Below are 15,680 nucleotides of genomic sequence, written 5' to 3'. Positions count from 1 at the left end.
GGTTTTATGGGTTTTTGTTTGAGAAAACACAGATAACAATCCTGGACAAATCTAAGATGTTACATATTTTAACAGCTTTTAATGCATGGAATATTCTCTAACAGGGATAAACCCATGCTAAGACTGGTGTTACATCTTGCAGCTTGAGTATTGCTTATGGAAATAGCTATGGCTTCAGGTGGGCAGCGCTATGCACCAATAATGCAGACGAGTACCTATCATTCCAAATGTATTGCTGGTGTTTCCTTCTTTGCCCCATTAACTGCTATGTTCTTTCTGATTTTCTTAGGCCACTCTGAAAAACCTAATACAAATCATAAAACTATTTCCTGGATGCTGGGAGCTAAATGGAACATAATTTGAGCTTCTTGGGTAGACCCAGCTCCTACCTATTCGAGTATTGGCAAATACATCAGCTAGAGACCCACTGGTTCCTTTGACCTCTCCATGGGACAGCGTAGAAGATGCGGATGAAGAAGTGGACGATCCCTGAATTGAACGGTTGATCCAGGACTCAGCATTCTGTAAGCTCTGTTGCAAGGCAGCAGAGAGCGCAGCTTGGCGTCTCAGAGAGCCCTCATCCTCAGAGGCCGAAGACGTGTCTGTGTGGAATTAGAAAAAAAGAAGTTCTCGATCCTGCCTAGAACAGAGACTTTTCAGTTCTTGCTCATTGATCACACATTCAATTTTGACACAGCAAAATATTTGCATTCTTTTTTTTTTTTTTTTTAAGAGAGACAGAGAGATGTGGGTGGGGGGTAGGGAGAGAGAGACTCCTAAGCAGGCTCCATGCCCAGCGTGGAGCTCGATGCGGGACTTGGTATCACGACCCCGAGATCATGACCTGAGCCAAAATCAAGAGTGGGATGCTTAACCAACTGAGCCACCCGGGCGCCCCTATCCACATTCTTAAGGTAGATTAGTATGTAAAGTTTCTCAAGAATCTCAAGGAAAGGTCTACGGACCAGAACCTGCATAAATGAAACAGCCTAAATCTATAAGTAATTTTAAGTTCTTAAAAAATCCCCTTTAGAATATTTAAACTTCATTTACTGCTTCTGTGTTCTGAACCTAATCAGGATCTAAATTCTGGCTTATCTACTTACATTCAAGTAATACTGAAGTGCTTATATATCTTCCTCCACCTCTTACTTAGAGAACCTTGTGATAGGTTGCTACACTGATTTTGACAAGTATTCATTAATTAGTGTCTACTCAAAAGGAAATGATCTTGATAGGGTGATATAAAAACTTACTTTTGTTAACAACAACTTAAGCGTCAAACAGTGAGTTAGGTGCTGGGGAACTAGAAATGGAATTAGAAACAGTGCTTAGCCCGGAGGCATTCATGGTTTTAGTGGAAAAGTGGTCACTCAAGCACACGTAAGCTTTTTCAAACATGACAGGAGACAACCCTGATCTGCATTGCCCTCCTTAATTCTCAGAGAAGAATTGTGAGAAATTTACTGATGTCTGTATTTGGCCTGGCTCTGACTTCAGGAAAATAAGGCCTAAATTAGAAAACCACGTTGAGAAAAAAAAAAAAAAGAAGTCCAACCAAATATAGGATAGCCGAGGGAAGCAGAAGTCAGGAATTTATTTCAAGGCTCTCAGCTTAGGAGGCATACAAGTTAAAGGGGCATTTGGTCTGATCTGAGACAAACCCTTAACGTAATTTTGGGGGTTATAATTAATGCCCTGTACACTGAATTTCATACAATTTTTCAAAAAATTAAACACTCTGTGGTTAGTCTACTGAACACTCTAACTCAGGGGAAACTGTAGGTATACATTCTGCTTTGGTTCAAAAAGCCCAAGAGAGAGGTGCCTGGCTGGCTCAGGTAAAGCATGCAAGTCTCGATCTCAGGGTTGTAAGTTCAAACCCCACGTTGGGTGCAGAGATCGCTTAAAAATAAAATCATTAAAAAACCAAAAACACAAAGAGCCAAAGAGTTAACAGGGCTAGAATGCTGCTAGCACTCAACAATGGAAATCAGAACCACAAAAGACTAATTTAACCCAGAAGCCAAATTTTGTAGGTCCAGAGCAAGCAAGGAAGTTAAAATGATGACCATATCCTGGCTTCCTGCTCTGAACCACCTCCAACTTATTATCCCATATTAAAGGAGATATGAGGCCCAAGACTGATTATTTTTACAATCTACTACGAACTACAGTATGTGCTGGAAACTATGTCAGGTTCTGGGCATTTTGAGATGTGTAAGTTCTTATGAGACAGTGCCTAAAAAAGCCTAAAAAGGCTTACGGTCCAATACAGGAGGCATAATCCCATGGGTTATCTCACAAGAATACAAAAGATGCTAAGAAACAGGGTAAGCAAAGGGTTTCCCAAGAGGGGCACCAATCCTGGCAGAGGATTTCAAGAACTTCTATGTAAATGGAGTAAAGACTTTGAGGTGTAAGGGGCAAAAGATGAGGCTGGAGAGGTAAACAGTGGTTAGACCCAAAAGGATACATCGATGATGTTCTTTAAAGGGGAAAGAGATCTATAATGCAAAAGCAGAGTGACTTAAGGAAAATATAGAGAAAGAAAAGTAACAGCATCTGTAACTTTTTATTTAAGGAAAGAGGTTTGTATCATTTCCAAAAAATATCCCAACATTTCAACGGTACCTTGGGAGGCAGAGACTTCTGTCTCTGTAAACATGCTAAAGAAAAGATGAATGGGCGGGTGGCGTGGGACAGGTGGATGTGACCTTAAGAATAAAGTACTTTCAGGGTCATACATCTCAGGATCCCACAAACTCCACTGGATTTACAGGCTGCCTTTATTGGATCATTTATTTTAAACCGCGTTAAGTCTAGAATCAGAATAGCCCAATTTTCAGAAGATAGTAAAACCAGTATTTTCATGATTAAATTGGCTCTGCTATGTTTCCATATTGGATCAATTATGTAATTAGGTATATTGTTTCAATTCAATTACCTTGTTTGCCTGCCAGTCCTCCTGAGTGTTTAGTGACTACAACTGTGGGCCGGCTTAGCGTAGTGGAAAAAACATGGCCTTGGTGTCGGTCTTCCATTTGAACTCTGGGGTCCACTCCTCACAAGCTATGTGACTTGGGGATAAAATCACCCATCTGAGAAGGTTTGCTAGTCCATCCCTTCAACAAATACCACTAAGCACTACACTAGTTTGGCAGAAATAAAATGGTGAACAAGGAAGATACGTCCCTATTCTAATAGGACTTAGAGTCTTACAGTGCAGGCACCCAAGGGAGTGAGACCTAAACCCAGGAAGGCCAGAAGGGTAAGCAGCTATTGGTTCTGAGGGCTATGGGGTGGGGGCGGGGGAGTAAAGAGTCAGGGAGAGGGAACAGCATACGAGGAAGCTGGGAGGGGACAGACAACAAGGCACATTTGAAGATCGGAAAGAAATGGGACTGGCTGAAGCACGGGAGGCTGCACTGATGGAAGACGAGGCCGGACAAGCGGACAGCGCTGGGCTGCTCAGGGTCTTTGTGCTAACTGCAGCAGGAGACCATGGAATGAGACAATGTCCAGAAGGCAGTGCCAGCGCACATTAGTTCCCCTGCTCCCCCCCAAATAATCCACGCTCTGTTAGCTCACAGGCACAAAACCGGCTGTGCAAAGCTGCTGGCGGGTCACCTATTAAGGTCACACAAAATGTAAGCCCCGCCCGGGTACTATATCTTTTTAGAAATAAAAACAAGCTCCCTTAAATATTTAAATGTTTATTTGGTAGTTTTTTGGGTTTGTTAAGTAGTTATCACCCAGGAAACCGCTGTGGATTCGTAGAAGCTTGGGCAAGATTTAACAGAAATAAAGTTATTTTCCCACTGATTCTGCTCCGGTTGAACATGAACTCACAACTCCTACCCATCACAACTAAAGTTCCTCGCCTAAACTCTACTCTTACTAAGATGAATACCATAGGTCCCATAGAACAGAAAACAATTTTAAAAACATGGTTTGTCCTTCAGCTTATAGTTGGTGTGATTTTAACACAGCATCGTTTTATATTGATAACCAGAAGCCTAAAATCCACTTACGACCAGTTAGAAAATATAACAATCAGCTTGTCGATTTTAAGGGAAGGAAAGTCCTGGATTTACTGCCTTTAACTGCTGTAGCACTTTTAGTCGAAGAGAAATGACTTCCCTCTTCTTGGCAGAAAACAGATCTATGATATCTCAAAATGTTTATTTTAAAAGTTTAAACACCTACCCATTCCACCTACTAATGGAATAATCTATCCAACCCACTCCTGGGTATCTACCCAAGAGAAATGACAATATACAAGGACTTGTACGTGAATGTCCACAGCAGCTTTATTTGTACCAGGTAAAAACTGAAAGCACCCAAATGTCCATCAGGAACTGAAAAGATAAACGAATCGTGGTACATCTGACAGACTACTACTCAGCAACAGAAAGGAATGAACCTCTGATATAAGCAACAACATGATGAATCTCGAAATAATTATGCTGAATGAAATATGACGGACCTCCCCCTGCCCAAAAAAAGTACAACAAAGTATGATTCTGTTTACATGAAATTCTAGAAAATATAAACTAATGTATAGTGACAGAAAACAGATCATGGGGAGGAAGAGAAGTAGGATTACAGAGGGATTATGAGGAAATTCGGTCGGGGGGGGGATGATGGACAATGTTCTTTTCCTTAATTGTGATGGTTTCACAGTTTTGCCATGTTTTGCTAAGTTTTGGTTAGCAAAATATACACTTCAAGTATGTTTATTGTACGCGGATTATAATTCAATAAAGCTGTAAGAAGAACTGATTTAAAAAGATTTATGGGGGTGAAAATGGCACCTCGATGAGAAGGTGGTAACATCTCAGTCAGTCTACACAACGTGAGGGGTAGTGTGCAAGCTGGACACGCTCCTGGAAAGACAGTGCCTGCCACTGGGTTCTGACAGCTGACACCAAAATCAGGCCCAGACATCAGCTTAGAATAGCAGCTAGGTCAAGATTCACTGCAAGAAAGATCTTATCCTACCAGTGACTACAAAATATATCACACAAGCTGGGCCAAGAAGCAGGAGCTTCAAAGAACAAGGAAACAACCACTAGGACAGTTAGTGAATGGCTTCTGACTAGCATGAACTGCCTGACCATGAATGTCCAAACTGGAACCCTTCTGAGAGAAGGGGTACTTGCTGTCAATAATGACTCCAGGGTCACTCTACCTGTAAGGGGCCTCCAAACACTGTTTTTCTAGGTATTTTCCCATGTCTATGAAAAAACAGTTCACAAAATCAATTAATACTACAAATAATCCTACTGCCCCTTGAACAAACACAGGGGTTAGATGCACTGGCCCCATGCATGGTGGAAAGACAACGTAGGACTTCGGACGCACCCCAAACTTAACTACTAATAGCCTACTGTTGACCAGAAGCCTTACCAATAATATAAACAACCAACACATAGTTCATATGTTACATGTATTATATACTGTATTCTTAAAGTAAGCTAGAGAAAATAAAATGTTATTAAGAAAATCACAAGGAAGAGAAATACATTTACAGTACTGTACTGTAAAAAAATCCACACAAAAGTGGACCCACACAGTTCAAATTGTGTTGCTCATGGGTCAACTACACTGAGGTAAGAAAAGAGATTTTTGTGTGTGTGACACTTATTGCCTATTTGAAAAGTTAGATCAAACATGCAGCAACTGCTAGAGCTCCAGATGTACCACAAAATACTTACTTGACACTATGGTAGAAGGAGAGGCAATCTGCCAAGTGGTTTAGAGAATGGGCTTTTTAGTCTTTAGGTCAGACTGCTCTGAGTTCTGATCTTAGCTCTGCCACTGAGAAGCTCTTGGGCAAATCAGTTCTTAAGGGTCCAATTTTGCTGTTTTTGTTCTTTTTCTATTGATTCTCTGTCATGGTGAGGGTTTTCTATTTTTGGACTGTTTGCTCACAAAATTCAGTGGATCTTTATCTCTGGGAACCCTAAGTTCCTGGGTTGAGGTTGTATCCTTGCAGAAACTATTTGTGTCCAAGGTTATCATCGGCCCAAAGACCATTTTTTAATGTTAGTCAGTTCTTACCAGACTGTATAGCAAAACTCAAACCTTGAACCCACTTGACCCCACATTCTCAGGGAAGGTCCACGCTCCTGTTATCCCAAGGCCAGGTACAAGGCAAGCTTTCTTGACAACATTTTTTGCTGGCATGTTAATTTTTTCTAGTTCACTCTTCTGCTGAAGATGTAAGCCCCTCCAGGGATCTCAATTCCAACCTCCAACCTTATTATTATTTTTTAAGTAAGCTCTTTGCCCAATGTGCGGCTTGAACTCACAGCCCCAAGATCAAGAGTCTGAGATCAACCGAATGAGCCAGCCAGGCGTCCCAACCTCTAACCTCTTATATAGGTTCAAGGTTTTATCTTTTCTATCCTTATAGTAATTAAATTTAGCCCCCTTGTTTCCTGACTCCCTGCTCCCCAGGGCAGAGAAAGTGAGCCTCATCTCAGTACTCAGATTCAGTGACTGTTTTCTCCCTCTCTTGTTCCTGTATGTATTTAAAAGGAAACTGGCTATGGTCTATCTAGCATTTCTAAAGGGAAGTTTTCTTTTCCCAGTTCTCGGACAGAATTTTCAGGTTCTCTAATTGACTACAAAGCTAGAGACAGAAGTCTGGGCAAGTTACTGAGCTTCTCTAAACCTGTTTCCTCACTTGTAAAATGGGACAGAGGACTGTAGAGGAAAAAAAAAATGAAAAAAAAATACATGCTAAGCACTTAGCCCTTTGACTAGTACACAGAGGGTACTCAATAAATGGTAATTATGAAATGAGTTTTACTGGAAGCCTTAAATTTTATAATCAGCCATTGAAATAAACAAATTCAATCTGACAGAGTGGGTCTTTATTGTGTTTTGGCTTAAAGAATACTGAATATTTACTGGTCTCCCAAGTTAACGGCAGACCACTGCTCAACCCACACCAAAAATTAAAGTATGCTATTAACATGATCCAAGGCTATTAATTAGAGCACATTTTACAGGGGTCTGATTAGCCAATTCTGTTTATTTTGAAGTTTTGAATAAAATTGGAATATCTGGGAAAAACTCCCCAAGTTGGTAATTCAGACAAGTGTCCTCTTTTAAGTTTAAATTAACTAACTAGAATATGCTTGGGGGGGCGCCTGGGTGGCACAGCGGTTAAGCGTCTGCCTTCGGCTCAGGGCATGATCCCGGCATTATGGGATCGAGCCCCACATCAGGCTCCTCCGCTGGGAGCCTGCTTCTTCCTCTCCCACTCCCCCTGCTGTGTTCCCTCTCTCGCTGGCTGTCTCTCTCTCTGTCGAATAAATAAACAAAATCTTTAAAAAAAAAAAAAAGAATATGTTTGGGGCTATAAGCTCTCAGAAGGCAACAGCTATTCAATTTGCTTAGAATAATAGCTATTATTCTAATTCTAATTGAGTGTCAATTAAGTAAAAAAGGATCTCCCAAACATGATACTTCGGTAGAGTAAAAAAACAAAATCAAGAAGACTTAAGTCTGGTACATAATCGTGCTGTTTGACCTGGGGTGAATCTATGACTACGAACCTCCTCATCTCTAAAGAAATCTGTCCTTTCTACGTCACAGAGTGGCTACGAGGAACAAATGAGGCAGGGCAGCCATTGTGAAAGCCATGTGAAAGTCCCTTACATAGTGTAATGTACTGTAATTTTATAAAGGACTACTAAAGTATGTTAGAGTACATAGCAATAGCCCAAGTCTGTCCATGGGCATCACTATCCTACATAGGAACGCAGAGAGGTAAATTTGTCCTCGTCTGGTCCCATGAATTACTACTGTAGTCACTTTCAAGCAGGGCCCTGTGTGGGACAGATGTCTAAATTCATTCTACCCAAGCTAGCTGAAATAGTGTTCTGTGCTTTGGGTCATTCTTTGGTCTATCTGGTCATCCAAGCACCCTCGGAATGCAGCACAGGGTAAGTCCACAAGGGTGGAGAAAAAATTTAGAGGGGAAAACAATGTATGCTGCAGTTTTTGCATTGTGTTTATCCGTATGAATGAGAAACAGCATTACACAAAGAACCCCTACAAAGAAAGAGCTGAGGTAATTGCCTCATGACATTGGTAAATGATTTCAGCACATAAAGGGAACTGGATGGCAGTAATTCAAGCAGTCTAAAAGACTGGAAAAGGCCACAGGCACTAAAAGAACCGTAGTTTGCTACCAATTTGGAGAATTTAAATTTTCCAATCCATAAGACAGAAATCAGTGTACATATCAATAAGCAAATTTTAGGCTGACTGACATTTTATTATTTGTGAATGATATATGAACAAAAGCCAATTATTTCCCATGCCAACTATTTATCGTATTTTCCATTCTATGTAATACTATGAATAAGGCTAAGATTTATGGCATATTCTACTTCCTAAATCCTTTTATTAAATCCTTCCCAAAATAGCTCTAAAATTTCATCAGTTCAGCAATTCTAGCAGTTATGCGTTGGATGCCTCCCCAAGAAGCCCAGTGGCCAGTGCACTCTCACAAGTATCCCAGGCGCTGGGCTCGCACAGGACAGCGCGTGCACAGTGAGGGCCCTGACGGCAAACCCGCTTTGTGAGGTGTGGCGTGAGTGCTCAGACAATGCAGCATTCTTCTGAACTTCAGTGTTTCTGGGGCTACCAGAGGACATATGCGAGATAAACCCTATCTGCCATCCCTGGGTTAGAGGGAGACAGTGACACTGGATTAAATTGCAATAGGAATAGGAGACAGCCAGGTCTCTCAGCAGTGGCTCTCAGAAGCTTGGAGAGAATGCGATCTGAATCCTAACACGAGGACAGCAAATTCCATTCCCTAAAATGAAAAGCACTGATGGATGCCTTACGATACAGTTCTTCCACACTGCCGCACGCTAGACACAGGCACGTGCGTAACTGCGGAATGAGAGCATCATGATCTAGCTCCATGTGGGGGCCGTGTGAGAAATCACTCTGTAGGGTGCGCTCAACATTTCTTCATGTTCGGAGAATTCCTCTTCTATTTGACAACATTCACATCCCTGATAGTACATTAAGGCTTCTCATATGTTATTCAGAGATCCCTGGATCTGGAGATAAATGGCTAGGAAACCTTTTTATTACTCTGCCGTGCTGAACAAAGGTCTTAGGAGACAGGACCATATCTTTATAATCACGAAATTACTTAGACACATAAGGTGACCAGGAACATTATGCCACATCTTTAAGGCTGCAGACAGAGTAGACCATTAAGTGTTTAGAGCTCCAGAGGACTGTAGTGAATTCCAAAGGACTGTGGTCTCATTCAGCAATGAATAGCCATGACTTGTTTCTGGAGTTGGTAAATTCCCCTGAGGCAGTGACTTTTGTAAGGGGAGAAAAAAGGTTTCCATTCCTTCTGAGCATTCTCAAGATCTTTTGCTGCACTCTCATATTTAACCCGAGGCCATGAGAGCAGACTATTTACTCTGAAACTGCGTTTCTTTAATACAGCTACGGAGAGGACTGTTCCTAAGAACTGCGAGTCACGTTGCTCCCTACCCTTTGCCATTTATTACAACTGAACCCTCAGCCGTGCGGTGGCAGAATCTGCCAACAAGGGATAGCTACTAAACTGAGAGCCCCCTTTGTCCACCAGGACCCATTTGGTGCTATACTAATGTGGGAGGGAAACCATCCAAGATTTGGAATGAATGGGCTGAAAGTATGCACCATTACAGACACAAAATGTCTTATTGTGAAGGTCTGCTAGAGGTATCCTGTGTTACGTTTTGAGAAACACTTGAAGCCACAAAGCTATTTCTCTTTCAAACATATTGACACCACAGATGTAGAGAAAAAAAAAAAAAAGCACACACAGTTAATGAGCCCACAGCACACCCAAATACTCTGAGAAGTTAGCCAAAATCTAGGAGAAAACTATTAACATGAACAGGCCAGGGAACAGGATCAGTGTAAATAGCTCAACTTGACAGCTGTGAATCAAAGACAATCACGACAATGTAACCTTCTCCCCAAAGATATGGTAAGTCCTTTAGAGCAGAACTACAGGGAAAAAATTTTTCCCTAAAGATTTCATTACCAGTGACATGACAGTAGACAGACAGATACTATATTGAGGCTCTGAAATAGATTTATTATGTTTAGTCTCAGAAGCCTACATGGAAATCTTGTCTGGGATTTCAGTTAAAAATTTTAAGGTTTTTAGGAACTTTGGGAAAGATTCTAAATAGACAAGACAACTTCAAGTTGTTCCAGTTGCTTCTCAGCAAGTTAAAAGTCCTAAATTTACTTTAGCAGGGGCAGAGATTCCATGTCTGGGGAATGAGGATGGGAGGGAGACACTTAGTTCTCACTGATCTTGCGAACCCGTTATAAAAAGTGGATTCTTAAAAATATATAAATGCATACAAAATATATTAGCACATACACAAACACACTTACGTATGTTTTTCAGATCTATTTAAACTTTGCACTACTGCTCTCACATCGTCTTTAATGACATATAAAATTTTGTCCCAAGTGCACTTACTCTGTAGAGACAAAGCATCTGATACAGGAGTACAAATTTGTTAAAGAAATGTATGAGTATGGGTCATATTTTAGATGTCAACGAAAATAGCTATTAAACCACAGAAGGATTTTTTTAGACCCTAAGCTTTGGCCTGTGTTTATTTATGACCATATGAGTTCGGGGGTTACACCAAGGAAATGCTGGAAATTCAGAAGGACATTAAAAAAAATAGCTTTACTCTTAAGGCCTCTTTTTGTATGTCATTTACAATGTGACAGTCAAAACCTGCCACCTTCAGTGTGTACTCCTATGCACCTTGGATGATGAGGAAAGTTCTAGCTCCTACCTCAGAGAAGAAAAAGCAGAGCTTATTTCAGGAACACCAAAGGAGTAACTGTCAGAAAGGTTCTGATAAACCTACCAGGAGGTGTGCAGGCATCTGCAGGAGACTGGACGAATGTGGACCGCCTTTTGGTTGGCATGGGCAGAGCCATTTTCTGTTCTTTATGCTTTGCCAGTGCGGCTTGAACTGCTTCCGTATGGATATCTGAAAGATTAAACATTTGCATTTATTAGCTCCTGGTTCTTTTCTTTTCAAGATTTTATTTATTTATTTGACGGGGGTGGGGTGGGGAGAACAAACAGGGGGAATGGTAAGCAGAGGGAGAGGAAGAAGCAGGCTCCCGGTGAGGAGCTCGATCACCAGGACCTGGGCTGAAAGCAGCTGATAAACTGACTGAGCCACCCAGGTGCCTCTAGCTCCTCTGGTTCTTCAAGTGTTTACTTCTGTGAGCTGAACTATCACTGCCTCAGATGTTGGAAAAGGGCTGTTTAGGTGATTTTTACTTATAACTTGTGTTGTAACAATTAAAAATAAAAATGAAAAAGAGGAGACAAAAGAAGAAGTCAAAGATAATTTTACAAAGAAAGAAAAAGAAGCCCAAAATGATTATGTGACTGCTTCGGACACGGAACAAGGGGTTAATGGAGATGGGGGGCAGGGGTGGGGAGAGGGTAAGGAGTCTAACACGCACCTGTGCCAGGCAGGGAATCCCACCTCTGAATGGAATGAGTGTTGTGCAGGTCCTAGAGGACACCCACTATTCCTCAGGAAAAGAAGCTTACGATCTGCTTAACTATCTGAAAGGGGTTGAGACCCCTCAGTTCTATACCACGGGAACAGAAGGGCTGATTCTGATCTAGAAAAAATATAAGGGCTGATGGCACTTGTTTGCCACTTTGGCCCCAAGAGAATTCAGTTCTCCCTTTGAAGTCTAATAGGAGTCTCAAAAATAACATATCCAGACAGAACTCTAGATTCTCCACTCCCACCACAAAATGCACTCTACATTTCTGCAAAATCCTATGAAGGTAGATAACAACTGAAGTAGCTTCCTAGTTCACAAGAATTTCCTCCTCTCAGGAACGGGCCCAGTCAGCGGACATGCAAACTATCCTTAGAAGCCTGTCTGTGCTATGTAAAGGTGCCCCTTATGAGAGCTGGACCAATCAGATCCTTTCATTGGGGTAGGGGGAATTTAAACTGAACCAAGAAAACACAGGTCCTAGGACTGAGTCACTTTAATGTTTATGCCCTACAAAGAAGGAAGGTTCTTGAACTTCACGGTTGAGACCCCCAAAAGCTGTCTCTCCTTTTCTAGGGTTTCTCAACTGTTCCTTTGGTTCTATAACTTACCCCAGCTATTTAAGGTAGCCTGAGATAGCCTGTTTCATGCAACAACAACAAAAAAACCTTCACTAATATAACCAGAAACATCTTTCTGCATAGAATTTCACTATATGTCTGTGCCACAACTTATTTAAGCAACTTTGTTTCCAAAGTTTTGCTATTATTCATAGCAACTATTCACAGCAACAATTCAGTATTTTCACCTTAGTACACATGTCTAATCCTGTTTCTGTAGGATTAATTCCAAAAATTGCTGAGATGTATTTCCTAAGAACAAGGATTTTACTCTTATATAACCACAGTACACTTATCAAAATCCAAAAATTAAGAATTGGTACAAACTATTATGTAACCCGTAACCCATATTCCAACCTGGCCTACTATCTCTCAGTAATGCCCGTTATAGTTTTTCCTCCTTTGTTCCTGATCTGAGACCTAATATAGAATCACACATTACATTTACTTGTGACAGCTCTCTATTATCCTATAATCTGGAACAATTTCTCAGCCTTTGTCTTTTATTACCTTAACATTATTGTACAGACTAATTATATTGTAGAATGTCCCTTAATTTTGGTTTATTGATATTCCTCATAATTAGATCCAGGTTATATATTTTGGCAGGAATACCACAGAAGTAATGTCTTTGCAAAACATGATGTCAGGAAGCATCTGCCCCATTACTAGTGATAGTAACTTTGATTACTTGGTTAAGCTGGTGTCTGCTAAAGTAATCCATTGCAAAGTTACTATTCTTCTCTTTATGTAATTAATAAATAATTTATGGGTGAATTGTTTTGAGACGATGTAACTATTACATATTTCATCCAACTTTCATCTATTAGTTTCAGAATCCACTGATGATTCTTGGCTGAATCAATTATTATTATAAAAGCTACATAATGTTGATTTTATTTTTTAAAAAGATTTTATTTATTATTTATTTGAGAGAGAGACAGACAGAGATAGTGAGAGAGAGCAAGAGCAGGGAGGAGAGGGAGAAGCAGGCTCCCCGCCAAGAAGAGAGCCTGGGATCAAGACCTGAGCTGAAGGCAGATGCTTAACCAACTGAGCCACCCAGGCACCCGCAGTTGATTTTATAACTCCATCATCCCTTCTGCATTTATTAGTTGATTCTTCTAAGAAAAAGCATCCCTTTGTCCCCCAATTTATTGATTTATATCAATACAGACCTATTGATTCTCATTTTATTCCATGGCTATTGTTACTTCCATTACTTATTTTGATGGTCCTATTATCCCAAATTTGACGAATTAGACCAAATCAAACTGGCTCTTATGTCCTTTTGACATATTCCCATCATTTTGAGCAGTAATTGTTTTCTGGTCTCAGATGTTCCAGGTATGTTCCCTGTTCCAGCATTAGAATTAGACATTTCTCTAAGGAGCCTTGGCTCCTCTTAGTGGAGAATGGTATTTAGAAACCAAGATCTTAAAAGTAGGAGGGCTCAGTGCTACTGGGGTATCTTTCTTCTAAGCCCTTTCACTGGATAAAGGAATATAAATATGAAAATAAATATTTACACACATATACCTACATCTATATTAAAAACCATAAATTCATATTAATAACTCTAATTCTATTTCAACACCATAGAATTCACTCTAACCTTCCCCTTTTCCATTTATAACTCCCTTTCTCTAACAGTAAGAAACCTGATTCACAAAATCCTCAATATATTTTATTCATTCACTCAATCCTATAATACACAAAGTAGTTTCAAAACTACTATCCCATATTACTATGAAAAATAAGTCTAACTAGAGGTTCAGTATTTGATTGTATTTCTTTTTGTCTTTACACTGAGTCGAGGTACTGTGTTCAAAAGCTATTTGGACTAGTTCTCACCACTTCCCCTTTTGGTGGTTATAATATTCCATTGAATAATACAGATAACGTTAATTTGCTTTTCTTCATATTCCATAGGTCCCTCTCAATATTGCAGATTAAACATTATGTGACATAATAAGAAATACACGGTTAGTCTCTACCCCATTTCCTGACACTGAGCTCTTGTAATTTCCTTGGTGACAGAAGTGTCTTCTGTTCTAATTAGGCATCTCTTGGTAGCCTCCTTGACAGCCTCAGGATTGGGGCTGGTCACCAGAAAGACCAAGCCATGAGTAGAAACTTGGAACTTTCAGTCCCATCCTTCATCTTCTTGGGAGGAGAGAGGGGTTGGGGATGGAGCTAATCACCAAAGGCCAATGCCTACATAATGGAACTGTCACATAAACCCTAAACAAAGAGTCTGGAAATGCAAATCAAAACTATAATGAGATCTCATCTTACACCTGTCAGAATGGCTAGGATGAAAAAGACAATAACAAGAGTTGTGAGGATGTGGAGAAAAAGGAACCCTGGTACACTGTTGGTGGGAATGCAAACTGGTGCAGCCACTGTGGAAAACAGTATGGAGGTTCCTCAAAAAGTTAAAAATAGAACTACCACATGGTCCAGTAATTCCACTACTGGGTATTTACCCAAAGAAAACAAAAACACTAATTCAAAAAGATATATGCATCCTTATGTTTATTGCAGCATTATTTATAATAGTCAAGATATGGAAGCAGCTCAAGTGTCCATAGACAGATAAATGAATAAAGAAGATATGGTATAAATACACAATGGAATATTACTCAGCCATTAAAAATAACAAGATCTTGCCATTTGCGACAACATGGATGAATCTATAGAGTATTATGCTAAGTGAAATAAGTCAGAGAAAGACAGATACCATATGATTTCACTAATATACAAAAAAACCCAAACGGACTCTTAAATGCAGTTAACAAACTGGTGGTTGCTAGAGGTGAGATGGGTGGGGTGGACAGGTGAAATAGATAACGGGCATTAAGAGGTACAAACTTCCACCTATAAAATAAAAAAGTCACAGAGATGAAAAGTAGAGCAAAGGGAAGTCAATAATATTGAAATAACATTGTGTGGTGATGATATTTATCAAGATGAGCACTGAGTAATGTATAAAATTATTGAATCACTATTTTGTAAACTGAAACTAAAATATAACACTGTATGATAATCATACGGCAATTTTTTAAAATAAGTAAGACTCAGATTTTTAAAAAGGCAGAAACAGACCCGTAAATACAGAGAACAAACTGATGGTTGCCAGAGGGGAGGGGAGTAGGGAGATGAGCAAAATGGGTAAAGGGGAGTGGGAGATACAAGCTTCTAGTTATGGAATGAGTAAGTCACGTAAAAAAGTACAGCATAGGGAATATAGTCAAAGGTATTGTAATAGCAATGTACAGTGACAGATAATAGCTACACTTGCAGGATGCTCAGCATAATGTATTGATTTGTTGAATCTCTATATTGTACATCTGAAACTAACGTAACATCGTATGTCAACCATACTTCGATTAAAAAAAGAAAAAGAAAACCTACACCAATATCCCTGATGAATACTGATATAAAAATCATGAA

The 15,680-nt window shown here is 40.1% G+C and overlaps 1 protein-coding gene across 13 annotated transcripts in view; it reads right to left on the bottom strand.

Moving 5' to 3' along the window:
* DIP2B (disco interacting protein 2 homolog B) overlaps positions 1-15,680 on the bottom strand; it is a 213,597-nt gene that overhangs the window by 66,197 nt on the left and 131,720 nt on the right. For 10 of the 13 annotated variants that reach the window (XM_026501889.4, XM_026501888.4, XM_057318867.1 and 7 more), the window contains 2 exons: positions 10,941-11,066; positions 390-602 (listed from right to left, as the gene is read on the bottom strand). In XM_026501889.4, the coding sequence (XP_026357674.1) occupies positions 390-602; positions 10,941-11,066 (339 nt within the window). The remainder of the gene's footprint in view (positions 1-389; positions 603-10,940; positions 11,067-15,680) is intronic. The other 3 variants (XM_048216776.2, XM_044385470.3, XM_057318868.1) reach the window with 1 other exon arrangement.

Source organism: Ursus arctos, unplaced genomic scaffold, assembly GCF_023065955.2.
Source record: "Ursus arctos isolate Adak ecotype North America unplaced genomic scaffold, UrsArc2.0 scaffold_26, whole genome shotgun sequence".
Lineage (NCBI taxonomy): Eukaryota > Metazoa > Chordata > Mammalia > Carnivora > Ursidae > Ursus > Ursus arctos.
This window is presented reverse-complemented; position numbering and strand designations above follow the sequence as displayed.